This window comes from Canis aureus, chromosome 19, assembly GCF_053574225.1.
Source record: "Canis aureus isolate CA01 chromosome 19, VMU_Caureus_v.1.0, whole genome shotgun sequence".
NCBI lineage: Eukaryota > Metazoa > Chordata > Mammalia > Carnivora > Canidae > Canis > Canis aureus.
The window spans coordinates 40,251,184-40,278,025 of record NC_135629.1 but is presented as its reverse complement, the minus strand read 5'-3'; the positions used below and the strand labels follow the sequence as shown (position 1 = coordinate 40,278,025).

At 56.8% G+C, this 26,842-nt stretch overlaps 1 protein-coding gene across 2 annotated transcripts; it reads left to right on the top strand.

Moving 5' to 3' along the window:
• The first annotated feature begins 106 nt into the window (after nucleotides 1-106).
• SLC38A3 (solute carrier family 38 member 3) lies at nucleotides 107-14,748 on the top strand. Of its 2 annotated transcripts, none has more exons than XM_077858816.1 (16): nucleotides 107-217; nucleotides 8,204-8,353; nucleotides 8,448-8,529; nucleotides 8,698-8,813; nucleotides 9,375-9,448; nucleotides 9,532-9,624; nucleotides 9,727-9,808; nucleotides 10,946-11,028; nucleotides 11,120-11,178; nucleotides 11,443-11,607; nucleotides 11,688-11,767; nucleotides 12,008-12,108; nucleotides 12,346-12,470; nucleotides 12,556-12,700; nucleotides 13,628-13,731; nucleotides 13,820-14,748. In XM_077858816.1, the coding sequence occupies exons 2-16, from the start codon at nucleotides 8,253-8,255 to the stop codon at nucleotides 13,922-13,924; spliced, it is 1,515 nt and encodes a 504-aa protein (XP_077714942.1). In that variant the 5' UTR covers nucleotides 107-217; nucleotides 8,204-8,252; the 3' UTR covers nucleotides 13,925-14,748. The 2 variants fall into 2 exon arrangements, with proteins under 2 accessions (XP_077714942.1, XP_077714943.1); XM_077858817.1 differs by lacking the exon at nucleotides 107-217 and adding an exon at nucleotides 1,076-1,443.
• Nucleotides 14,749-26,842: the final 12,094 nt, after the last annotated feature.

The window sequence follows — 26,842 nt, the reverse complement described above, 5'->3', positions numbered from 1 at the left end:
CTCGAGCGCTCGGGCTGCCCGGTTGCTCCCGGCGGGCGGAGGCCCCCCGCCTCTCCCCAGACCAGCCCCTCCTCCCGCCCGCCGCCTGGGATTGGCGGGCCGGGGGCGGGCCGGGGCGGGGCCGGGCGCCCTTCATCCCCCGCCGCCGCTCAGCCGGGAGTAGAGCGGACAGCGCCAGCCGGAGCGGAGCACCGCGCGTCCCCACCCGCCGGGCCAGGTACCGCTGGGGGCGCCGACCTCAGCCAGGGCACGGGGGCGCAGACCCCACCGCGCACCCTCCCGTCCGTAGCGGGGCTCTGGGCAGCTCCCCTCTCCCGCCCCGCCCCGGGCGGGCGCCCCGGCCTCCCGCCAGCCAGAAACCCGCGCGCTCTGGGCTCGGGTCCGGGGACCCGCCGGTCAGGACTGAGCTCCGGGCTGGCGCTGGTGTCCCGGGAGGGGCACCTCGTCGCCCCGGGGCCTGTCGGCGGGGCCGGGCGGGGCAGCAGGAGGTCGGCAGCCCTCAGGGCTGGGGCCGCCGGACGCCGTGTCGGGGCTCGGGCGGTGCGCGATGGCCTTCCCCAGGCCGGACCCCGCGGGCACGAGCCGGAGAGGGTCCCGGGGGGCCCTGAGAGGGGCCGGGAGCCGGCCCTGGAGCGCTGCCCCGACGGGCGCCGGACAGGCAAATCTGCAGGGCTGGCACGCCGGCAGTCCGAGTATATTTATCCCGGCTGCGCTGGGCAGGGGCTTGAGGGCAGATCGGGCCAGGCTGCCGGAGGGGCCGCGGGGCACATGTTGGTCCCAGAGCCCGTGCCATCTGCAGCCGGGCCAGCGGGCACGGCGGACACAGACGCGTGTGGCTCCCGGGCCCGAAGGCGGGGCTCCGTGCGCGCTCCTAGCCGCCTCGCTCCCCGGCGGGGGTGTGCGAGCCGGCGCCGCGCACTCGGGCGGAGAGCCGCGGCCGACGCTGGGTTTGCAGGAGCCCGCCCCCGCGCGATTAGCCCCTTGGATTGGCCGCGGAGAATGCGTGCGTTTGTTTACACCCGGGGAGGGGGAGGCCAGGGGCGGGGCCTGTGGGAGTCCGCCCTCTCCCCCGCGGGGACCTGAGCCTTGAGCTCAGGTATAGGCTCTGAGACAAGTCTGAGGGGGACTGAGTCAAAGGACCTTGCACCTTGCACCCTGGGGGACACCTCGACCCAGGCTCATCCCTCCTTCAGCCTGCCAGTCCTTCCTTCCATGGCGGCCTTGGGCCACTGTTCTGACTCTGGAAGAAGCCTTTGGACCTTCCACCCCTTCCTCTTCAGTACACAGTCTGGCATGGAGCTCAGTCCCTCCTAGAAAGGAAGAAAATCCGTCAGAGCTTCTCAGTCTGGAGCATAGAAAGCTGGAGAGATCTGGGGATAGTTCCATTTTGAGAGGGGGAGGCTCTGCACAGCCTTGGAAGTCTTCGTGCAGGAAGCACCAGAGGTGAGAGGAATCAAGGGTGGGTGAGGCCAGGCCTGGCGCATCTCCAAGAGGGCTGGAATGACTGGAATCAAAAATGAGAATCTCTGACCCCTTGGGGTTGGGGACAGGGGGCCAGTTCTCTGCGAAGGGTATGGGTGTGTATCTCAAAACTTCACTCTGCCTGGGCTCATAGAGCCCATGTCTTCACTGGCTTCTCAAACCATTCTTTCTTCAGTACTGGTTCTTTTGGCCCACATCACTCTGCCCCCACCCCCACCCCATCCCTACCCCAGTCCAGGGCTCTAGGTGGCCAAACCATGATGACTAGGTTGTTCCTGTCCTGGTGCCTGCTGCCCTAGCAAGTGGCCTTGGAGCCTTGGGCAAATAGAGAAACTGAGACACGGGGATCCCTGGGTGGCGCAGTGGTTTGGTGCCTGCCTTTGGCCCAGGGCGCGATCCTGGAGACCCGGGATCGAATCCCACATCGGGCTCCCGGTGCATGGGGCCTGCTTCTCCCTCTGCCTGTGTCTCTGCCTCTCTCTCTCTCTCTGTGACTATCATAAATAAATAAAATTTAAAAAAAAATTAAAAAAAAAAAAAAAAAGAAACTGAGACACAAGACAGCCTGGGTGGTTCACGGCCTCTGAGTAGGGTCAGTGAAGGTTTTTGAGCCGAACTGACTACACCCTGAAAGTCTAGGCTGAGTGTGGAAACAAGGCACTCATTCTGAGGGGAAAGCGTGTTTTAGGGGCATGGTTGACTGCAAGGGAGGTACAGTTTTGGTATCTGTGTGCACAGAAAGCTGCGGTGGGATGTGCAGCCTATGCCATGATAAGATAGGAACCCTGCAGGCACATGGTCTAGCGCAGACATGGCCAAGGGCCAGGGGCCACTCAGAGCTTGGCTCAGAGGGGCTGGGGGCTTGCTAAGGACCTGGAACCTCTTCTATTCATTTAAGAACAGGTACTGAGCGCCTCCCGTGCGCCCTGTGCACCTTTGGTCTGGGGGATGGAGGGCTGGCCTTTGACTCTGGATAAGAAGACAGATGCGGCGGTGGGGGGGTGGGGGGCACTCTAGAAGACCAGGCAGAGCTGCTGGGGGCCAAAGGGAAGGACCAGCTGCTGGGGCAGGAGGGGCTTTCCGGTCAGCGGCCTGGGGTGGCTTGGTTTTGAATTTCCGCTCTGCGGGCCACGTCCTGTACACAGCCTCTCGGCCGTCACGTCTGCACACGTGCGTGGCTGCTGAGAATGGGGGTCACTTCCATTGACTGTCACCTCTGTGTATCTTTTCTATTGTGCGGGTAGATAAGTGCCGGACTGGGGAGTGGTGAGCTTTCTGGCTGGGACTGGCCACGCAGCCCTCGTGGGCTCAGTCCCACCGCATGGATGTCCCTACACCTAGCTAACAGCGCCATAACCTGCCCTCGTAGGAACCTGCAAATGCTGTGGCTGCCTTTTGCAGGGTCCTCCAGGGTTTTGCCTGGCCATCCCTGCGGTCCCCGCTGGGCCTGCTGCCCACTCTCACCTGGGCCTCTGGCTCCCTCTTCCCTTCTCACTCCTTCTGGGGTTTTCTCTGTTGTTCATTGGCTCTGTTCATTTTCTCTGTTGTTCATTCATTTCTCTGGCTGGTTGGCCATCTCTCCTCTCACCTCCCTGGTTGCCTCTCTCTCTCTCTGTCTCCCCATCTGAATGTCTATCCACCACTCTGGTGTGTCAGTTTTCCTGTTTGGGTACCTCTGTATCCATCTGCATTTCTCTATCTCCCTGTGCCTGCCTGTCTGTCTGTCTGGATCAGTACGCACACACATGTACCATATGGATGTGCTTCCTGTCCTTCCTCTTTCCCTGTCTCTCTCCTCCCTCCCTCTGCCTCTCTGCTTCTGCCTGACAGTGGATGGTGCCTCTCCTGCAGGCCGACCTTGCCTTCAGCTGCCCCCACCAGGGTCTCCAGTGAGTCCTCAGCTGCCTCGGGCCCCTGCTCCTGCTTTCCTTGGGGCCAGAAGTCCGGCTGTCCAAATATTTGGCTGCCTCCAGGGGATTCCGGGTCAGGAGGGAGGACGATGGGCTGGCTGGCCCGGGGTCTCCCCTGCCCCTGGGGGGGCACAGGCACGTGATGTCCTGTCCTTTGCCTCAGCTGGGGCTCGGGCTGCACGTCCGTCTCAGCAGGCTGGCAATGGGGGGAGGGGTCTGCTGCTGGCTCTGGCCCAGTCTCGAGCAGAGAGGCTCCAGCTGCAGCTCCCACTGGGGGAGCAAGGAAGGTCCTGGGCTGGGTGGGAGGGAAGGCCTAGGTGTCTGGGCCTAGGCCCAACTCTAAGCATCTGTTGGGTGTCTAGAAAATGTACCCTGTCACAGGAAAGTCCAACTTCCGGCCTCAGCTGGGCGCCTCAGATCCTCCTAGACACTTCCGGATGCCCAGAACACAGAAGCACAGACCCCAGACACCAGGGCCAGGGAACTAGACTAGGAGGGATTGGTGCTGCTGATACCTCGATGTTCTGAGCCATCTTCCTTTCTCTGGATGTGCTACTTCCTGCATACCACCCACCTCAGTGCCCACCAGGTGTTGGCCACTTACCCAGTATTGTTGGAAGGAGTAGTGGATGGGGTACTGGATCGACAGAGGTCAAAATCTGGAGAAGGGGCTAGGGGTGTATGGGGCTATAGTACTCTCCCATGTTCAGAACACCCTTCCACATGCCCTTTCTCTAGTCGCCTGACCCCAGCAATCATCTCCCCACCAATCCCTGGGGCTGTGCCCTTGAGAACATATAATTCAAACATGTCCATTGAGTCTACTTTCCTTGTTGACTGATAGCTTGTCCTAGGATGGTGTTTTCCCTCTGAAGCCTGGAGAACCAGGTGGACAAAGGGGTGCCATGATAGGAGGGTTACCTTGTCTCAGCCAAGGAGGGGAATAAGGATGGGTGAGCTGGAAGCGGAGGCAGCCCTCATCCCTGAGCCTCCAGGAGTAACCACAGTGGACCCTCAGGCCAGACCAGCTGCCTCTACCCTGAGACGTGGGCTGAGGTTAGGCTTTCCCATGCATCAGATACCTGGGGGCCATGGCAGCAAGTTCTATGGGGTCTGTGGCTCCACTAAGCATATGTGGCCACAGGGCTGAGGGAAGGACAGTGTGGATGCCTCCCTGTAGCTAGCCTGCTACTGCAGACCCACTTATGTCCCTGAGCATTGAGGAGGAAAGCAGGACTCAAGTCCTTGGTGGCTCCAAGGACCTTGATCATGGGACAGAGAGGTATGTGTCCCACAGCAGCTGATGCAAGCAGTGGCCTTGCAGTGGCCTGGATTCCTGGGCCTCAAAATCTTTAATTACCAAACTCAACACCTTTTGAAGTGTGTCTGACAAATTCTCACCCTGTGATGCCTGCGTGGGCGAGCATTACCTGCTGCACTATCCCTGTGGCTCCTGGCCTCTCCTGGCCCTTATCTCCTAGCAGAGCAAACAGGCCCTGGGGCAGTGGCCTAGGCCATCGATTTCCTGCCCAAGTCCATGCTGCACCCATGACAGATGCCATTCTGACGATCTGCCCAAGGTTGCAGTGATCTCTCTACCCTGGAGGCTGACCCCTTCCTGGGAGCCCATGGCATGGTCTGGAACAAAGGCCCTGGGGAGGATCCTCACTCTGTCCCCAGGTTTGCCAGACCTCACGGGACCTCTGGAGGACAAAAGGACACCGAGGTCCTGAGTGAGGAATACTCTGCCCATGGTCATCAGTGAGGCAGGTCCAGGCTGGGACTCAGACTCAGAGTGTCTGCTCTGGGCTTTCCCAACAGTAGGTCAGGATTGGCTGGAAGCTTTCTTTACTCAGAGGCTATCCTTGGATCTACCCTGACTCCTTGCTATAAAGAAGCCTGCTAGGTGGTAGGCCTCAAGGATGGGAGATGTCAGGAATGGGTTGCCAGCCTCAGAGAATGCCTGGGGGCCCACATTCCAGGCTAGCACTCATCTCCACCTTGGCTTCTCAGCCCCTAGTCCTGCCCTACACTGAAGTACAGACTCCGTGACTTGGCCTTCAAGGCTTTGTTGGGTTTGTCTATGGCCGTGGAACCTTCATTCTGCCTCATACCACACCTTAGAGCCTTTGTCCATGCTATGCCTTCTGCTTCAGGTACTCTTTCCTATTCCACACTTTTTGGGACTCCTCCTGAGATGTCAGAACTGGCTCTACCACCTCCTCCTCCAGGAAGGCTTCCTTGATGCCTCTGTCTCCCCTTTTTCAAATCCCAGCACTCTGTGGCTCACATTCAATTGCTGTAGGAGCCATAGAGTGGGGGATATGTTTGGGGATTTTGTCCCTTTCAGACTAGAAGTCACTTAAGGAAGGATATTCCATGTCCTCTCTAGGATCTCAAGCCAGGCCAAGACCCAGCAGTGACTGGTTGTGAGTAATAGACAGGCAATGAAGGTCTAGGCCTAAGTCCTGCTAGGGGGATGGGGAACCTGGAGACAGGAACTCAGGCACTTTGGCCATGACCTTGCAGTGGGCTGTGGTCTCCCTGGAGGTAGTGCCTGGCTGCTAAGGAAGCATATTAAGGCAGAGAAGGGTGCTTTGTCCAAGCTGCCAACTCAGCACACTCTGAGGGCCTGTCCCAGCCTGCCCAGGGTAGGAGGCCCTACCTAGCTGAAAAGGGCAACACTAGCTGAGAGCCAGGGGGCACTCTGGAGTGACTCTGGCATCTCCACACCCACCTGGGATCCTTGGAGAAGTGCTGATGGTGAGGCTTCAGGCAGGCATATGAAGACAGGCTGACTTTGGGGGCTCTCGTCCAGGGGAGGAGAGCACAAGAGGAAATGGCCTCTTGTCATGGTCATGGTCCTGAGTGAGCAGGGCTGGAGGTAAGATAGGTTCAGATGCCAGCATAAGAAGAAGGAGAGGCAGGTTGAGGGAGTCTAAGGGTGCCAAGTATGGAGTCCCCAGGACCAAAATGCCCAGGATCTGAACTCTGGCCTGGGGCTGCCTGGGGCAATGGTAAGCTGGTCCTGCAGTCAGTTCTTTGTGGCTGCTGCCTCCAGGATACTGGGGCCTGAGGTCTGAACCTAGCTTCCTGTCCCCACGTATAGCCCCGAGTGCTAAGAACCCTGGTGCTTTGGGTTCTAAGCAGACCTGAGACCACCAAGATCCAGAGTGGGGATAGGGCATTCAGGGCAAGATTCAGAGTTCCCAAGCAGAGGGGGCACCATGGCATCAAGACTAGGTTCCAGTAGGGGTGACTGGCTGGCTCAGTCGGGAGCATGCAACTCTTTTTTTTTTTTTTTTTTTTTTTTTTAATTTTTTATTTATTTATGATCGTCACAGAGAGAGAGAGAGAGAGAGGCAGAGACACAGGCAGAGGGAGAAGCAGGCTCCATGCACCGGGAGCCTGATGTGGGATTCGATCCTGGGTCTCCAGGATCGCGCCCTGGGCCAAAGGCAGGCGCCAAACCGCTGCGCCACCCAGGGATCCCGGGAGCATGCAACTCTTGATCTTGGGGTTGTAAGTTTGAGCCCCACGTTGGGTGTCATGACTACTTAAAAATAAAACCTTAAAAAAAAAAATAGACTGGGCTGTGGCGGACGTGAATGGCGGTGTTGCCCCCTCCTCGGTCTCCACTCGGGTCTTAGCTCTACTACTGGCCTCCCTGGCCTTCAGGATGTCCTTACAGATCCTGGGGCACTGTACCCAAGTAACTTCTGGGCATGGGGTAGGTGGCTCCCAGCCCCAGGGATAGGAGAGGGGCTAGTGAGAGGCAGGGGGCAGGCTTGGTGTGAGGCAAGGAGGGAGCTGGCTGCTTTGAGACCTAGCAGAGCCATGGCCTAAAGGCAGGGAAGGGAGGACTGACCCAGTGACCCAGGCCCTTCTGTAGCTGCGTCATGTCCTGAGTTCCTGGCCTGGGGTTCCAGGAAATGGGAATTTGCTTTAGGGGTCCACTCCTGCAGGGTGGCCCCTTAAGGGGTGACAGTATTCCCTAGCAGGGGAGGAGAGGCTTGAAGGAGAACATGGCCCTAAGGCCAGGGCTGTGTGGAGGGTGATGCCTGTGTGGCCCAGAGAGCTCGGCCCTGGAACACTCATTTCCTGGAAGGCCCCCCGAGGGCCCTTCGTGGCCAGGCGGGCAGGGCCCAGGTGTCCAGCCACCCAGCACTGCCTCAGGCCTCCTGGCTCCGGGGGGGTAGCCTTTGCGCCTGCCGTTCCCAGCGCCAGCTCTCAGACCACAGAAGGCCCTTTGTACTGGCTGCCAGCAGTGCCCGCCGGGCGGCTGGGAACAGGGCCCACAGCCCTCACCCTCTCCCGAGGCCTCCAGCCGTCGGGCAGTGCCATTCTAGGTTGGCTAGGAGGCCCCTGGCACACAGGGCCAGCACAGGAAACCGTCTCCTGGTATTAATGTCAGGGAAGGGGGAGTCGGTCCAGGGCCCACCCCCAGAGTGGGGCCTGGATGCTCGGGACTCAGCATCCTAGGGTCTGGGCACCACTGGGCTTTGAACTCAGGTCATCCAGCTGATCCTCACTCATAGACAGAGAAACTGAGGCCCCCACGGGCTTGCCTGGGCTGGTATGTGGGGGAGTGAGGGGCACTATGTATTGGCTGAGGTGTCCCCTTGGGATGTCCTGGAGAACTCAGTTATCTGAGCTCTACTCCCCCAAAATGAGGTCCCAGGGAGGCAGCAGGCACAGCTGCATACACACGTAAGTCCACGTGAGACCTTCTGGGAGGTGTGCTCTGGCTGTAGGGAGGCTGGGCCGCAGCCCGGGAGCAGGGATAACCAGAGGGACCCATTGCTCTGCAGAATTCTGTGTCGGTGTGAGAACTAGCGCTCCTGGTGGTGGCCGCTGACCATGGAGGCACCCCTGCAGACGGAAATGGTGGAGCTGGTGCCCAACGGCAAACACTCGGAGGGGCTGCTCCCAGCACCCACCCCGATGGCAGGCCACCAGAGGTGAGCAGAGGGGAGACCCAGGCATGGCTCAGGGCAGGGCAGGGTGCAGAGCAAGGGCTGGAGGTGAGCTGGCTGCTCTGGCCTGTGCCTGCAGGGTCGAGGGCCCCAGACGGAGCTGTGTTGAGGGCGAGGGCTTCCTACAGAAAAGCCCCAGCAAGGAGCAGCACTTCACTGACGTGAGCCGGGGCAGTGGGGAGCTCGGGACACCGTGGGGAGCTTGCGTGCAGTACTGAAGTGCTCTGGGGCAGCTATGGGAGGCTAAGGGCCAGTGAGGGGGCGTGCTGGGAGGCCCTCCATGCTTTGCTGAGTCGTCCCCACCTCCCATCTCCCTCTGGTGCCTGCAGTTTGAGGGGAAGACCTCATTTGGGATGTCGGTGTTCAATCTCAGCAACGCCATCATGGGCAGCGGCATCCTGGGGCTCGCCTACGCCATGGCCAACACGGGCATCATCCTTTTCCTGTAAGTCCCCTCAGCGAACCCTCTGGAGACAGGACCCCTAAACAGGCCAACAGCCATGACCTCACAGGCCCCCAGTTTGCCATCCCAAGACGCAGACTGCAGTGGATGGGTTTAACCCAAACCACAGCTAAAAAAAACCAGCCATGGCCAGACAAATATCCCTCATTTCCCAGTAAACCCGCTGAGATGACAACACAGGGGAAGCCTAACAGACCTGAGTCTATCCTTCTACCACCTTTATACGTGATGAATGAACCCCCGTGGCCAGGCCTTGTGTGGGCACACGTGTCCTTTACCTGGGAGCTCTGCCCTCCAGCCCAAATGGAAAACATGTTTGTTCCAAGAACTCAAGGAGGTGGTGCTCAGAGGCCCCTCCTGGGTCATGTCTCACCCTGGGTCAAACTGGGTGGCATTCACCACTGCTGGGACCATCAAACTTGCACCCCTACCTGTTGGGGGTCCAGACACAGATTCACACACCCACACCTCTCAGGGCTCATCACCCCACCACCAGCAGCCATAAAAGCCCCAGGTGGCTTTTTTTTCATCCATCTTCCTCAGGTTCCTGCTGACAGCCGTCGCCCTGCTCTCCAGTTACTCCATCCACCTGCTACTCAAGTCCTCAGGGATCGTGGGTGAGCCTCCAACCCAACGTGGAGCAAGGGAGGCCTGGATTGGGGAGAGCACTCCTGACTATTTTGAGTCCTTGTCCCCACAGGCATCCGTGCATATGAGCAGCTGGGCTACCGTGCCTTTGGGACCCCAGGAAAGCTGGCCGCGGCCCTGGCCATCACGCTGCAGAATATTGGAGGTGAGGCTGGCAGGCCGACACAGGCAGGTGGTGGGCCAGTGGACAACCTGAAGGCTGGATGTTTTAGCTGACCCCAGCACCTGCCTACCCCTCTCCCCCCAGCCATGTCCAGCTACCTGTACATCATCAAGTCTGAGCTGCCTCTTGTCATACAGACCTTCCTGAACCTGGAGGAGCAAACCTCGTGAGCTCCAGGGTGGAGTGGGGCTGGGTTAGGGTGGAAGGCCTTAGTTTGCCCTTCTGTGTGCACTGTTGGCCCTGGGAACCCGGGCTGGGCTAGTGGGAGAGACGAGACAGTGCTTGCAAGTGGCTGGTGGAGGGGCAGAGAGCTACCAGCACAGCTGACATTTAGTCTACACCTGGTTAGGGAGCACCTAGGGGAATCCCCCAGGAGGGCCAGATCAAGCAAGGGGTAGGGTGAGGCCGAGGAATTTGGGTCCCACCTGGGCCCGGACCTGAGCACGGGAAGTTGGGTCCCACCTGTGAGCACGGGAGGACCTGAGAGCCTTGGGCTTAGCTCTAAGCGCCTGCTATTCCTGATCATGGCTTGGGTGTTAGCCCCTCCCAACCAAGAAATTAAGCCCATGGTGTCCCAGTTGTCCATCATCAGTTTAGCCAGCACTAATGGCATCAACCATGTTTTGTGGGTGGAGACAGAGAAGACAACCAGGCCCTGCCCTAGGCCACACAGCCTACACAGGGGCTTGAAGTTGAGAGCCACTCTGGAAGGAGAAAACTTGTCAGGATTCTTCCCCCGGGTCCTGGGGGGCCCTTCCCAAGGAGTCAACCTTTAGGCTTCCCTGGGAAAGAGGGTCTGATTCCTTATCCCTTTAGTTCTCTGTGCCCCCAGTCCCTTGGTGGGGGTGGGGTGCGAGATGATGCAGGATGCAGATGCCAGGAGGGACCACCAGGTGTACCGGGCCTTGGCAAGTCCCAAGACCCTCACAGAGAATGTCCCACCACCACCACCCCGCCCCCGCCAGAGCCAGGTTCTTTCATCTCGCTCACCACCTCCCTGGGCCCCTTGGGGCCACTTCCTGGGGAGACTGGACCCAGACCTGTGTGTCCTGAGAAGAGCAGCAGTGACTACACCTGTAACAGTCACCAAAGCAGGAGCTGAGCGCCTTAGTCCTCACCTGGCCCAGGAGAGTGCTGAGAGAATGTCCATTTCGCAGATGGGGAAAGCGAGACTCAGAGCTATGAACAAGTATTTTTCAGGGGTCACTCAGTAACACCACTGATGGCACTGATTAGGTATGGAGGCAGTCCCCCCAACCAGGCTGAGCAGACTGATGTTGGCTCCCCACTCCTGTCCCTGCAGGGACTGGTACATGAACGGGAACTACCTGGTGATCCTAGTTTCTATCACTGTCATTCTGCCTCTGGCACTGATGCGGCAGCTTGGTGAGTGTGGCAGGGCCAGGGCCTTGGAGGGGGATGTTGGAGGGAAGCCTGGGAGGGGACTCCAGTCTCACAGCCCCTCCCCACTTTGCAGGCTACCTGGGTTACTCCAGCGGCTTCTCTCTCAGTTGCATGGTGTTCTTCCTAATCGCAGTGAGTCACCCTTCATGCTGGAGTGGAGGGCAGATCTCCTGGGGGCTCCCCTCTCAGGGGGAGGGCAGATCTCCTGAAGGGCTCCTCTGTCAGGGGGAGGGGTAAACCTGGGGTGGGGGCCTCCCCTGTCAGGGGAGGGGTCAGGCCTTTCTGAGAAGCCTGGGTCAGAAGACAGCTCCTTTTGTCCTGATCTAGATGTGGGTTCTAGTGACTTCTGAGCAAACCTAGTCTAGCCCTGATCTTCGCATCCTTTCCCCAACCCAGGTCATCTACAAAAAGTTCCACGTGCCCTGCCCACTGCCCCTCAACTTTGCCAACATCACAGGCAACGTCAGCCTCATAGAGGTCACCAAGGAGGAGGCGCAGCTGCAGGTTGAGACAGAGGCCACAGCCCTCTGCACCCCAAGCTACTTCACACTCAACTCACAGGTTCCAACAGGTCAGGGTGGAGGCGGTGGGCCCTGTGAGAGTGAGGGAGCTGCCCTGACGCAGTCCTCATGTCTCCCTAGACGGCATATACCATTCCCATCATGGCCTTCGCCTTTGTCTGCCATCCGGAGGTGCTGCCCATCTATACAGAGCTCAAGGAGTAGGTGTTTGGAGAGAATGAATGTGGTCCTGACAGGATGGGGTGGGGGGTGGGGAGCGACAGGAGCCAAGTCACTTTATCAAAGATCTCCATGGCTGCCGTGAGGGGTGATGGGGGCAAGAAGGAGACTTCCAGAGCTGCCAAAGGGTGAGGGTATGGTGCCAGAGAGACCCCAGGGCACATGGGGATCTCCGGTGTGGTTCAGCTTGGCAACCAGTCCCCTCTCCTGCTTTGCCATAGTCCCTCCAAGAAGAAGATGCAGCATATCTCCAACTTGTCCATCGCTGTTATGTACGTCATGTACTTCCTGGCTGCCCTCTTCGGCTACCTCACCTTCTACGGTATGGCTGTACCATGGGGGCAGAGCAGAGGCAGGCACCAGGCTGGGGGGCATGGGGCTGGCCAGTGGCCATGACACCCTGCCTACTATAGGGGCTAACTAGGTGTGTGATGCCTAACTGTGCCCTGCAGCTGTGGAGGTGAGTCTGTGGCCACTTCCCACAGTATCAGGGTCATCCCAGACTCAGAGCCACCCTCTCCCCGGGCCACCTGCTGACCACCTTCCCTGCCTGCCATAGATGGGGTGGAGTCGGAGCTACTGCACACCTACAGCAAGGTGGACCCATTTGATGTGCTGATCCTCTGTGTGCGTGTGGCCGTGCTGACAGCAGTCACGCTCACCGTGCCAATCGTTCTGTTTCCGGTGAGCCAGTGGGTAGGTGGACGGATGCAGGGTGGGACTGATGGAGCCAACAGATTGATGACTCTTTCCACCTCCTACTCCCCAGGTGCGCCGAGCCATCCAACAGATGCTGTTTAAGAACCAGGAGTTCAATTGGCTGCGGCACACGCTCATTGCCATTGGCCTGCTCACTTGTATCAACCTGCTGGTTATCTTCGCTCCCAATATCCTGGGCATCTTCGGGGTCATCGGTGAGGGTCTGGCCCAGCTGTATATAGAGGCAGGGCATTGGCCCAGAGAATTTCCTATCTGCAAATCTTGGCAGATTCCTGAGATCATACCCTACATTTAAGTGATGGCTACTGGTCACGTGCACAGCTTGGCTTCTTGTCTGAGATTTTGTCCTTAGGACTACTCTAATCCTTTCTGAGGGCTCAGAACCAGAGTCAACTCCCCATGCTTTGGGACAGAGTAGAGCCCAGGTGCCAGGGGCCTCCACAAAGGATCTCATTGGGTCTTGTCCCCATTTCACATATAAGGAAACTGAAGTCCATAGTGATTACAGGAGTAACAGAGCCATCAGCTGGTAAGTGGGGGGCCTTGATTAAGCTCTAGGATCAGGGGACTATAGGTTTGATGCTCTATCCACTGTCCCATTCCAGTTGGGCCTCTGAGCTGGAAGATCAGACCATTATGAGATATCTTTGGGGTGACCCAATTCAGGAGACTGATTCCCCAACCCAACTCTGCAGGGACCAACACACAGGCCTGGGGGCTGAGCGTCACAGATATCATAGACAGGACTGTAGGTTCTATATATCTGAAATCCACCTCAAAATGATTTAAGCAGAAAGGAATTTATTGGCTCAAATAATGAAAAGGCCATCAGGAATACCTAGAAGCTCAATATCTTCAAGGCTTTGTCTCTGTCTCTTGGTTTGCCTTTTCTCTTTGCTAGCTTCATTCACTGACAGATTCTTCTACTGCCAACAGCACTAGCTTTCCATCCAGGTAGACAGAGAACAAGGAGAGGGACCTGGAGGCCTCCCCAGAATTAGACAGAGTTCTCAAGTGGAGAACTCTCATCTTGAGTCTCCACCAACAAGGAATGATTGATCTCACTGAAGGGTCCACCCTTGGACCTTAGCCAATATGTGGACATGCCTTGTTCTTTGCAGGTGCCACATCTGCCCCATGCCTCATCTTCATCTTCCCTGCCATCTTCTATTTCCGCATCATGCCCACCGAGAAGGAACCTGCAAAGTCTACCCCCAAAATCTTGGTGAGTGGGTCCTGGAGGTTGGGGGCCTGGTATGGGGCTGAGGGGGCTATCCTGACCACACACCTGATTCTGACTCCTGACCCCACAGGCCCTTTGTTTCGCTGTGCTTGGCCTCTTGCTGATGACCATGAGTTTGAGCTTCATTATCATTGACTGGGTGTCAGGGACTGACCTGCATGGAGGAAGCCACTAGGAGGAGACACCCATCCTGTTCTGTCTACTCGTCCAAGTACCCCCAGAGTCTTCAGCCCTTGCTCCCGGATCCAGCCAAGGGGGAAGAGAAAGACATGGTTAACACTATGGCATTTGGCCCTGCCTCACATCCTCTCTGTGGAAGGTTTATGCTAGAGCCAGGACCAAGGCCCTTGGACCATTACCTTGCTGGGCTCCTGGGCTACAGGGGCTTCCAGAGCTGAGAGCAGGGTGGGACTGTATGCTTGCTCCCTTCCTCTTGCCTCAGATCCCACCCAAGTCTGTCCTCCTTGCACAGATGCATACACTGAGGCCCTGCAGCTGCCTCCTGAGGTCACACAGCCTATAGGGCACATAGAGCTGGAACCCACGCCTGCAGCAATCTCCCCACTTTGCTGCTGGCCCATGGCCTGCACCCTGGGGCCTCATCTCCCTCAGTGCACTTTCCTTCCCCCACTCCTTTCCCCGAGGCCCCTTTCAGTCACTTGGACTCAGGCCTTGGATACTCTTGTCTCCATCTCCCATCCCTGTCACCAGAAGCAATCCACCCCCCATACCTAGAGCCAGCAGGTTCTTTTGAGTGTGAGGCTGGTGTGGGCACCTCCAAGGGATCCCTACCCTGCCGCTTCACCAGTCCTGGGGAGGCTGGGACTCCCCCACCCCCACCCCAAGCCTGCGCCATAGCTTACATTCCACTACTGGGAGAAGAAAGAGGCTGGGGCCCAGAGTGTCTCTATCCCTGGGAGCCAAAGACCCCAGGGGCTGGTCTGGGGCAGGAGTGGAGAGGCGGTGGGCCCCCTTTTATAAATATTATACATAAGACCAGCTATGTTGTGTATTCTTGATCCCCGTGGACCCTGTGCTTCTGGAAAGTGGGTGGACATTGGGACACGGATGGCAATGGGGGCCCCTCCTGCCTCCTTCCCTGAGATGAGGGTGGGACAGGCCCCCTTCCTCCCAAACCAGCCAGTGGCATGCTCAGACTCAGCCCTGGACCTGGGCCAGGCTCAGCACAGACCTGCTTTCTCACGGGGTGAGGTGGGGAGGAATTAATGAGGCTTCAGGAAATGGGACAGAGAGAGGCCTCCGGAAGGAGGCAACGTGAGGTGCATCCCCAGCAGCTCCGGGGAGGGTCTGAGCTGGGGGCAGCCGAGCCCTGCGGAAGCCCTGCCGAAGGGCCCCTTGCCCTCCCTAGCTGCCATGTCAACCCTCTGTCAGTGCCTTGAGTCTGGGGACAAAAGTCCAGAAATCCTGTGACCTGTCAGGCGGATCTATTAATAGTAAAACCCAGCGTGAATAAAGGTGGGTTAGTGAGTTCCTATATTAGGACACTGAGTTTTGAGTAGGGGGTCCAAAGCAGGGCAAGGCTAGTCTAAGGATGCAGGGTAGCCTCAGGTGCCTTGGCCCCAGATGGGATTGGGAAGTTGCCCACTGCCTGGGGCAGGCCTAAACCAGTTGGTACCCAGCAAGATGGAGCTGTCCAGGCCTTGGCACCAAACCCTCATTAGGAGAGACCCTGCACCAGGCTAGGCTGCTGGGGAAAGGGCAGCAGGAAAAATCCGGTTTGAACTGGCAAGGCAGTTGCCAGCTTGGGAAACCCCTGAAGAAAGAATTTCCTCAAGCTGGTGGCTGCTAGACCCATGGCAGTGCCAGCTGACCAGAGGGGGGCTTCCTGAGTCTAGTTCCCTTTAGCCCCAGGCGCCTGACTCCAGCTTGGGGACTTACCCGGGCGCCCTGAAGCCCCAGAAAAGAGCTGGACGCTGGCCTAGAGGTGGCTGCAGCCCAGAGTGTACTGGTGTAAGGGCTGCCTTCTGGGGGTCTCTGGCTTCCTTCTGACCAGATTAGGTCACAGCCCTGCATGGGATCTGTGGTTCTTGGAGAGTGGGAGGCAGTGGAGGACAGGGTCCATCCTGCTGACAGACCCTAGGGTCTTTTCTCATACTCCCTCTGTCCAAAGAAGGCTGCAGGTCAGAGCAGCAACAGGACTGCCTGGATTCTCTTAAAACCCCAAGCCTGGCTTTAGGCCTCTCAGACCAAGAGGATATGCCGACTGTAGCTCCACCTGCTCCTCCTCCTTCCCCCCACCCCCTAGAGCTGGGGTGGAAGAAGGACTCTGGCCCCCCCAGAGACCTCTGCCTGCCCAGCAAGGTCTCCTCCAGCCTGGCCAATGGGCAGCATACCCCAGGGGAAGGAGGCAGGCAATGTGGCTACTGGACTATATCTAAAAGCTGAGTGCCCATGTGACTGAAAACGAGTATCCCTTGTCCCTGGCTGTCAAGGTCCAGCCATTCAGGGGTGCCTGGGTGGCTCAGTAGTTAAGCATCTGACTCTTGATTTCAGCTCAGGTCATGATCTCAGGGTCATGGGATAGAGCTCCAAGTCAGACTCTGCCCTGGGCAAGGAGCCTACTTAGGATTCTCTCTCGCTCCCTCTGCTCCTCCCTCACCACCTCCCCCATTTGAGTTTCTCTCTCTCTCTCTCTCTCTAAAAAAAAAAAAAGGTCCAGCCTCTCAGTTTCCATAAGGATGGATCTGCAGGCCCTTGGTCATAACTAAGCATTTTTGTATGTTTTGAAGACTTTCCTAGGTCTTTTTTCTCTCCTTTTTTGCTTTTTAAAATTTGCTCTGCTTGGAATATTAGCAAGGTAGTGCAGCCAGAAAGTCCAGCACAGAGGTCTTCTCTATTTTCACTGCTTTTCTTATGACTTTTAAAATTTTAAGTCAAATTCAATTAACATATTATTGGTTTCAGAGGTAGAGGTCAGTGACTCATCAGTCTTATATAACACCAGTGTTCATTACATCACATGCCCACATTAATGCCCATCACCGAGTAACCCCCACCATCCCCGTCCCCTTCAGCGACCCTCAGTTCCTATGATTAAGAGTCTCTTACGGTTTGTCTCCCTCTCTGATTTCGTCTTGTTTTATTATTTCCTGTCTTCCCCTATGATCCTGTTTTGTTTCTTAAATTCCACATATGAGATCATATGATAATTGTTTTTCTGTGATTGACTTATTTCACTTAGCATAATACCCTCTTGTTCCATCCACATCACTGCAAATGGCATGATTTCATATTTTTTGATGGCTGAGTAGTATTCCATTGCATATATACCACGTCTTTTTTATCCATTCATTCGTCGATGGACATCTGGGCTCTTTCCATAGTTTGGCTATTGTCTAATGACTGTTCATAGTAGTAAAATAAGATGATATAGACCAGGGCACACCTGGGCCGCTCAGCGGTTGAGCTTCTGCTTTTGACTCAGGGTGTCATTCTGGGGTCCCAGGATCAAGTCCCACATTGGGCTCCCTGCATGGAGCTTGCTTCTCCCTCTGCCTATGTCCCTGCCTCTCTCTTTCTGTGTGTCTCGTGAATAAATAAGTAATCTTGTTAAAAAAAAAAAAAAAAGACGATATAGGCCAGGAAAGGGGGCCAGAGCCCCTCCTTAATCTCCTCTGACCAGCAATCTCCCCTGTCCCTGCCCTCCTCACCTGTGTGCACTTGCACACCTTCACCTATTGATGGAAAAGAGATTCTTTTTTTTTTTTTTTAAGATTTTATTTATTCATGAGAGACACAGAGAGAGAGAGGCAGAGACATAGGCAGAGGGAGGAGAAGCAGGCTCCATGCAGGGAGCCCGATGCAGGACTCAATCTGGGGACTCTAGGATCATGCCCTGAGCCAAAGACACTCCACCATGAGCCACCCAGGTGTCCCGGAAAAGGGATTCATTCATTCAACAAGTATTTATTTTTAAAAATTAAAAAAAAACAAGTATTTATTAAGATTTTCCATGTGCTAGGTACTCTTCCAGCACCTGTAAAAACAGCGGTGAACAAAGTGAAGACCCCTACACATCCTGAATTCAGGTGGGGCATTGAATTCACACCAAAAACATGACACATAATCAGTGAGTTACATAATTTGTTATAAGACAGTACACAGGAATTAACAATGACAACGTAAGGACAAAAAAGAACAGGGATTCTAGAGGTGGGCCCAAGGTGAGCTTTACTGAGAAAGAGATGTTTGACCAAAGATTTGAAGTGGGAGGAAGTCATGTGGATGCCTGCAGGGAACATTCCAGCCAGAGGGATCAGCCAGTGCAAAGCCCTGAGGCAGAATGTGCCCGAGTGGGGCAGCCAGGAAGTTGTCATGGCTGATGCCAAGCGAGACCAGAAAGGGTAGAAGGACAAGAGGGGACTTTTGAGGGGGGAAGATGTGGTAGGGCCTTGTCAGCCACCATAAGGACTTTGGGTTTTTTTCTGGAAAAGAAGAGAGCCAAAGCCAATTCCTAAAAAGGAGGGGGCAGGGTCCAATGCAGTAGCAACTCTAAGTTCTGTTTTGTTTTTAAGATTTTATTTATTCATTTTCATGAGAGAAACAGAGAGAGAGAGAGAGGCAGAGTCACAGGCAGAGGGAGAAGCAAGCTCCATGCAGGGAGCCTGACATGGGACTCGATCCTGGGTCCCCAGGACCACGCCCTGGGCCAAAGGCAGCGCTAAACCGCTGAGCCACCTGGGCTGCCCAGCAACTCTAAGTTTAAATGGATTATTTTAGTTGCTACATTAAGATTAGATTCTGGGGTGTGAGATGGTGAGCCAAGGGTGACACTGACACAAGGGCTACTCCAGCTGTTCCAGACAGACTGACCTGTCAGGTAGCTCAGCCCAGGTAGTAGCACAGTTGGACAGTAGAGTCAGCAAAGTTCCCTGATTATTTAGGCATGGAAGGAGGGACAGAGACAAATCTAGGGTGACTCTAAGGCTGTCTAGGGACCAAACTGCCATGGCATCCACAGAGGGAGGAAGTTCTTGGGAGGGAGGAAGATCAGTTTTACCCATGAAAAGCTTTAAACCCCGACTGGACATCAAAATGGAGATGCCAAGTCAACTGCTGGATATGTGACTCAAGTTCATAGAGTGCCCAGCGCTGGAGCTTGGGTCTGGGAGGCAAAGGGGCCTGGATGAGATGAGGGTGGTGGGGGTAGACAAGAGGTCAGCAGTCAGGATGGAGCTCTGGAACACTCCTGTTAGGAAGTAGGAGAGATGAGGTGGAATCAGAAAAGGAGCTGAGCAGGGGTAGCCAGGAAGAGGTAGGAGGAAACCAGGGAGGAAGTGACAGCTGGGAGCCAGGCAGGGGGTCAAGTGCTGGAGGAGGTGAGCCTGGAGCTTCAGCTGGATTCAGGAACTTGTTGGGCCCCAGGGCCCTGGCCAGGGCTGTTTTGTGGAGGGAGGGGCAAGCCTGACTGGAGTAGGTAGAGGAGGGAGAGTATGGCCTGTGAAACCAAGTATAGATGACCTGTGTGAAGTGAGAGGAACAGGGCCAACACAAGCTTTTAGGAAGACTAGGAAGAAGCTACTGGGGCAAAGACATGGGACCATGCTTGGAGGCAGGTGAAGGCCAGGGCTCTAGAGACACTGGGCTGGAAGACAGAAGCTGGAGGTTGGACGGCTGGTAGCAGGGAGTGTGCAGGGCAGACACCACCGGGCCTGGCCAACTTTGGTAGTCAGGGACATGGAGGAGTGCATGGAGGGACCCAGAGAACTCATCCAGATGTCTGCCTTGACTAAAGTCACCCACTTTCAAACAACTTGGAACAGTAATAATTGACTGGAACTTACTTAGAGTAGTCCTGGAAAAAATCTGAAAGAACATAACTGCTTTCACATAAAACAAATAACATAAATAATAAAACACATAAAGTTGCAAACCTGCCCTGCCACACACAGCAGGACCCGGACAAGATTAGACTGCCACCTGATCCCCACCCCCCACCCCCACCTGAGATCTGTAGGAGGCGGACTCTGCTGTCCCCTGGCGGCCACGGCTGGAGTCTGGGCGGCGCTGTGACCCACTCGACACGTTGCAGGGCTGGGTGGCTGGGACGGTCAGCTACAGCTCTGCAGCCGGGCCCTGGGACTCCAAGGCAGTCCCCAAAGGCTTCCCGGCTGGTGCGTGGAAGGAAGGCGGGCAGGAAGGCTCCGGGAGGGACAGGAGGGGGGAAGGTGGCCAAGGAGTGGCCGGGACCTTGACGGGGGGGCATCCTGGGCAGGCGAGTGAGGAGCTGCCAGTCCTACCCTTGGCCAGGTCCGTAGGGGGCCAGGCCTGGACCTCCAAAGGGTTGCCAGATCTGGAAGGAAGGAAGGGGCTGGACTCCCAGAGCTACTCTTGATCTAGCCTTCTGAGAGCTCCTCCCCGCAGGTCGGAACTCCTCTCCTTATCCTGCCCAAGTCTGCGCGGGGGTCAAACTCTCAAACTCGGCGGGCACCCAGAGCCCCCACTGCGCAACCGGCCCCAGGCTGGGCGCGGGCGGTAGACACGTAGCCGCCGGGAAGTGCCCGCCGGGAAGTGCCCGCCGGGATTGTCCCCCAGATCTGCGTCAGATCTCGGATCTCCCATCTCTGCTGTGAATTTGGGGAGGGGGAGGAGGAGGCAAAGGCGGAGGCGGGAGGGCGTCCTGGAATGGTGTGTGTGTGTGTGTGTGTGTGTGTAAAGGTACCAGGGCCAGCAGAGGGGGGAGGTTGTCCTGGAATGGTGTGTGTGTGTGTGTAAAGGTGCCCTGGAATGGTGTGTGTGTGAAGGTGCCAGGTGTGTGTGTGTGTAAAGGTGGCAGGTGTTTGTGTGTGTGAAGGTACCAGATGTGTGTGTGTGTGTGTAAAGGTGCCCTGGAATGGGGTGTGTGTGTAAAGGTGCCAGGGGTGTGTGTGTGTGTGTGTGTGTGTGTGAAGGTGCCAGGGGTGTGTGTATGTGTGTAAAGGTACCAGGTGTGTGTGTGTAAAGGTACCAGGGGTGTGTGGTGTAAAGGTGCCCTGGAATGGGGTGTGTGTGTGTAAAGGTACCAGGGGTGTGTGGTGTAAAGGTGCCCTGGAATGTGTGTGTGTGTGTGTAAAGGTACCAGGGATGTGTGTGTGTGTAAAGCTGCCAGGTGTGTGAAGGTGCCAGGGGTGTGTGTGTGTGTGAAGGTGCCAGGGGTGTGTGTGTGTGTGAAGGTGCCAGGGGTGTGTGTGTGTGTGAAGGTGCCAGGGGTGTGTGTGTGTGTGAGGTGCCGGCCGGAGAGCGCAGAAGGCGGCCTTGGGGCCCAGGCCCGAGGGAGCCTTGCTCGTCTGGGGCGGGTCTCGGGCGGGTCTCGGGCGGGTCTCGGGCGGGTCTCGGGCGGGCCTCGGGCGGGTCAGGCCCGTCGAGCTGGGAGCAGGAGCGCGGGGGACGGGGAGGGGGGGGCCGCCGCGGGGCGCCTCAGAGGGCTCGGAAGGCTGCTGCCCCGTGGACCCGGGGCCTCGCTCGCCTCCGAGCGGCGGCCGAGCCGCGGAGGCCGGGGCCAGAGCCGGAGAGGAGAGGAGCGGAAGGAGAGGCGAAGACTGCGCCGAGGCGGGAGGTGCGGGGCGGGAAGCGGGCCGCGTCGGGCCGCGTCGGGCCGCGCCGGGCTCCCGCGCTCGCCGGAGGCTCGCCAGAGGGCGCCGCTGCCCCGCGAAGCTGCGCCGGGCCTCCGGCGGCCACCGAAGTCCCTCACTCCCGCCTAGAGAGGCCCCGGAAGAGGCGGGGCGAGCGCTCAGAGGCCGCTTCCGGCGTCAGCTCGGCCTGGGAGGCGGGGGGCGGGGGCGCCGTGGGTGGGACCTGGCTGCGAGAATTTGGGGAGGGGGTCGAGAAGTGGGGCGGCGCTAGGGGGCTGCTGTGGGCGGGGTGGAGGACGTGGGCCGGAGGCCGCCGGCGCCTTAACCGGAGCTAGTCTGCGAGCCTGAGCCCTCGGAGCTCCCCGCCCCTTGCCTCAACTCCGAGCCGTTCCCTTTTGAAATACAGTCCCGGGGCTCCTGGGGGGCCTCGGCGCGGCGCCAGGCCTGGGGGCGGGGCGGAGAGTCCTTCGACGGCTGGAGAGATGGGGAGGGAACTCCAGCCCCGCGGGAGGTGGCAAGTCCACAAAGGTGGGGAAAGCAGATCTGGGGCGCGGGGAGCCCTTCAGACCTATTTTCTTTAAATGTTGTCCCTTTGGAGGAGAGGACATTTCTCCAAGTCCGTGGAGAAGGCTGAAGGGAACCAACTGGCCCAAACCTGCTGGAGGAAACAAGGTCCAGGTGTACACGCCCCCCGCTCCTGCCCCTGGAGCTACCTCCCAGCGGATGAGGGACGGCCGGGTCTCCGTAGGCTTCCCTCCACCACCGTCGCCCGCTGCACCACACGGTAGTCACCCCCCGCCTCTCTCCCGCCTTCTTTCTTGTCCACGGGGGCCGTAAGCCTCGTAGCTGCCAGTGGGAACTTTAAAATAGCAGATCCTGTCACCCTCCTTTAAAAACCGCTAGTTAGGGGGATCCCTGGGTGACTCAGCGGTTTGGCGCCTGCCTTTGGCCCAGGGCGCGATCCTGGAGTCCCCGGATCGAGTCCTGCGTCGGGCTCCCGGCATAAGCCTGGGTGGCTCGGCGGTTTAGCGCCGCCTTCAGCCCAGGGCTTGATCCTGGGGTCCCAGGATCTAGTACCGCATCCGGCTCCCTGCAAGGAGCCTGCTTCTGTCTCTGCCTCTGTGTGTGTCTATCGTGAATAAAATATTTTTTCAAAACCGCTAGTTGTTTCCATCACAGTTACATTCAGAATAAAATCTAAACTCTTCCCTGCTCCCATGGCCTTGATGATTCGACCCTGCTTCAGCCTGCACTGGGCTGTGACATCCCCACATCCCATGCTGGCCCAGGACTTTGTCCTCTCTGATAGCATCGCAGAAGTTTTTCTCCAGCAGCCTGAAGCAGGGCCCCACCAGGCTCATTCCTCTGTGTAGTTGGCTTCAATGACAGCATTTGCTCCCTGCAGTAGGGCAGAGCAATGTCCCCCGCTCCCGGGGCTCAATGGCCAGCATCCCTCCCAGGGCAACTCCCCCTTCCTCTTGTCCCTCTACTCCCATTTACCATCTACAGGAAGCCCCTGAGCCCAGGTGACCGGGCCTTGGAAGCACTGCATGGGCTGCTTGCTCTTGCGTCACCTTCATTAGGGCTGTTTTTGCTCCTTCATTAAATTAAATTCCTGGAAGCATTGCTAATGAAGGCCCTAACAAGTCGCTGGAGAGGCTACCAGCCCCAGCTTTTGGATGGCATGACAGGGAGGGCTAGGCAACAAGGTGAACAGAAGAGTGGCTCCTGGGGATAAGCTGATTATCATTTCCCAGGCCCTCTGAGGACCCTGGGTTTCCTGGGGGAGGTGGTCTTTAGAGACTGTGTATATGGCAGACAACAGTGGCAAGTTGGAACTCTTCAAGGGCAAGGAGAGGGACAGAGTTTAGACTTGGCTCCCTGGGCAGTTGTCTCCCAGTCGTGTCAGTAGCAGCCTAAATGCCAGAAACTGTTGGATTTGCAGAGCCTGCCACGGGTCATTGGCCTAGAGATGCTGATGCCTGTTGCAGGCCCAGATGTACCCCCCCTACCTCAGCATCTCAGGGACTTGGGAAACTCCTGCCTGCCCTATTCCTCAGTAGGGCCTCTTGGCAGTCTTTTCTCGCATCACTGTACCTCTTACTCTTGCTATTCTGGTCACGGTGGCTCCCTTTCTGTTTTAGGAACACCTAACGTCTTTCTACCCTAGAATCTTTGCACTCGCTGTTGCCTCCATCTATCGTTCTCTTCTCTTAGCTTGTCATATGATTGATCTCATCATTCAAAGGTCTTCTCAGACTGTTACTCCTGCATATACTCCCAGTGGCTCTCTCGTCACCCTTTTGATTTCCTCTGAAACCGTGGAGTTCATTCCCTGTTCACTTGTTTGCCATGTGCTCTTCAAGGGCAGGGTCTCAGCTGCCTCTCTCTCCCAAAGTTTCTCAGCACAGTGGCACATATGGATTCAACAGTAATCACTAGTTGAATACATAGCTCCTCTTCCCAGACCCTCCTGCCCCCCTGTCAGATGGAGCCCCCTAGCCCATCCAGAAAATTCTGGCCTGAGTTCTCCAGGCCAAAGTCAATGATCTTTGAAGAAGGTGGATGATCAGGAGGGGGGACTCTGGACCTCAAGCCCTCCCAGGCTTGGAACTCTTCCTCTGTGGGTAAGAGAAGCCTGGGAAGAGAGGTTTGAAGGAAGAGGCAGAGAGGGCAGGGTAGCCCACTCCAATCTCAGAACTGCTTCTGGGCTAAGAAGCAGGAAGGGGGAAGTGCAAGGGATGTACCAGAAGGTGGAGCCTGGGTCAGGGCTGTAGGGAGGAACCAGCTCTGGCTACTGAGATCTAAGAGCAGAAGCTGCTGAGGCTCTTATCTGCAAGGCTTGTGATTTGGTGGTCACAGGGTCTCACTGGGGACTTACTGCCACCTAGGAGCCATGGAAATAGGGTGGTCAGGCTGGATTCTGGGTATCCCTGTGGGGTCCTGCTCCTGGACTCTGGGGGAGGGCAGACACACCTACCCTGAAACTGCTTTTGAGGAAGTGCTGGTAGCTTCCCCTTCCTGGAGCCTGTGGGCTGGGGTGTCACAGCCCACTGAGAGGGTCTCCATTCCTCATCCTGTTCAGCCTGGTCCGTGCTAGGAACTCTATACAAGCTGGACCTGCTCTGTAGCCTGTGGTGAGCCCCTGGGCTATTCTAGTTGTCCGAGTGGGCAGGCAGCTGCCACTTCTCCTTTCCAGCCAGAGTGCCACCCTCAGTTCTGTTGGTTGTCATTTCACTTTCTTTTAGGGTCCAGTCCCAGGTGTTGCTGGACCATTGTATACACAGGGACAATCCTGCCTCCTCCTATGCCCATGAGGTACTGGCTAGGCAGCTATTTCCTTTTTTTTTTTTTTTTTCTATTTTCTCCCAAACAACATCTCTTAAAAGGACTCCTAGGTTCCCACATGGGAAGGAAGCAGGTGTCTGTGTTGTGCCTCACTAGATGACCGAGGCTGGGTCCTGTCCCCTTCTGATCTTCAGTTGCCTCAGCTGCAAAGGGTTTCTCAGCATGACCCTTGATTTTCTCACTGGCCCTTCCCCAAACCCACCCTCACTGTCCCACCTCCCAGTTCCCTCTTCCTGTTACAGTTGTCCTCAGCATTCTCTCCTTCTTCTACCCCTTCCCACATGACTTCCACCAAAAGGCCTCCTTCCCAAGCACCATTAGTTTCTCCCTTCTCTGAACACATGGCTATAGCAAATATTGTTATTGTAGCAGCAGGATTAACTGTTTACAGCTTTCCCAGCTCCAGGAAGGGGAGACCCCTGGAAAGGTGGGGTAGGGTTTATGTGATTCATTCATTTAATTTGACAGATATATTTATCTGCCACCCTCAAGGATTATGCTGTAAGGGGTCTGGAATCAGAGGCCCGGGTGGCAGAGATTTACCACCAGGATAGTGGGATCTGGGCCTGGGGCAGGGGAAGCTCCAGGACAGTGGAGTCCTAGAGGCTCAGCTCACAGGCAAAGAATGAGGGATAGGGAGGAAGAATGAGTGGAGTGGGGATCAAGGGGAAGAGCAAGAGGATGGGGTGATTAAGGGCAGTCAGATGGCTTGAGTGCTGATGTGTTAAGTGGGGTGAGATGAAGTGGTCTTGAGTGGAGACAGGACTTTGCAGAAATTGCTATTATAACAATTCATTCCTACTTAAGAGTTTTCCACGTGCCATACATATTCTGAATATTTTACCTACACTTCCTCCCTTAGTGCTGCCAGTGTAGTGGGTAGATATTACTGTTAGGCCCATTTTACTGATAAGCAAACTGAGGTACCAGGAGTTTCTGGTATTTCTCCAAAGTAATTTGCAGCTGTCAAGCTCATAGACTGCTCCCCAGAGTCAACCACTATCAACCACCAGTCTACTACCCCTACCTCCTGCACAGTCCAAACCAGTGTGGGTGGGTTTTATCCTCGGGACATTGGGGAGCCACAGAAGGTTTGTGAGAAGAGAGTGAAGTGATTTCTTTCAGCAGGATCCCTTGGCTGCCATGTAGAGGATGGATTGTGGAGGAAACGAGAGAGCTAGGGAGGAGGCTGGAGGCCCACAATAAGGGAATAGAAGAGGGACACATTTGATGGGGGAGTTGGGAAGGGGAAGAAGCTGACAGGATGCTGGGCTGGGGAGCGGGGTGGTCATGGCTCTGGCTGGTGAGAGGCCACAAGGTGGAGAGACCAGGAACAGGAACCACTGGAGATGCCTGAAGTGTCTGGGGGAGGTTTCAGACCAGTGATGGACATGGGGCTGGTGATTACAAGAGAATCTGGCTGGAGATGGCCAAGTGGGGTTCTAAGTTCCTGGAGTGGGAGGGAGGCATGTGAGTGGAGTGGCAAGCAGAAGCCTAGCCATAGCCCTGGGGCCCCCATGAAGCCAGAGAGGGGGCAGCCGGGAAGGGTGAAGCAGGGGTTGCTGGACACTGTTGGAAGAATGCACAATTGGAGGGAGTGACGATCTGGTGGAAGTGTGCGAGGACTGCACAGTCTGGCCTGGGGCTGGGGGAGGACATGCCTCCCCGTGGCCCTGTCCTGCCCTGCCTCCATCGATTGGGGTCTGTGTCTGCCCACCTCTGGTGAGCCTGGTCTCCAAGGGGCTGACAGGTTCTCCCCGTTGCCCGGCAACTGCAAGAGCTGTTAGCTGTTGCTAGGAGCCAGCTGGGGAGGCCCAAGGAGGGAGGATCAGCTCTCAAATGTGGGGCGGGGCTGGTGGGGGAAGAGGCCGGCCTTAAAGCTAGTTTTGTAGGATATGTGTGGACAGGCTGTGTGTTTTTGGCTGCAAGCACCCATTTTATAGTGTGTTCTGTGGATTTGAGGCATGTCGGAAGCTGGGCCTATATCTGGATGAATAGTGTACATCTCTGAGTGCCTGTGTCCCTGGATGGCCACTTTATTTTTTCATCATGTTTGCTGCATGCTTGTGGCAGGGCTTGCCTGAGCTTTGGCTCCGGGCAGGAGAGAACCTGGAGGAACCACTGGAGGACTTACAGGCCAATGGCTCCCCAACAAGGGAGCCATTCAGATAGGG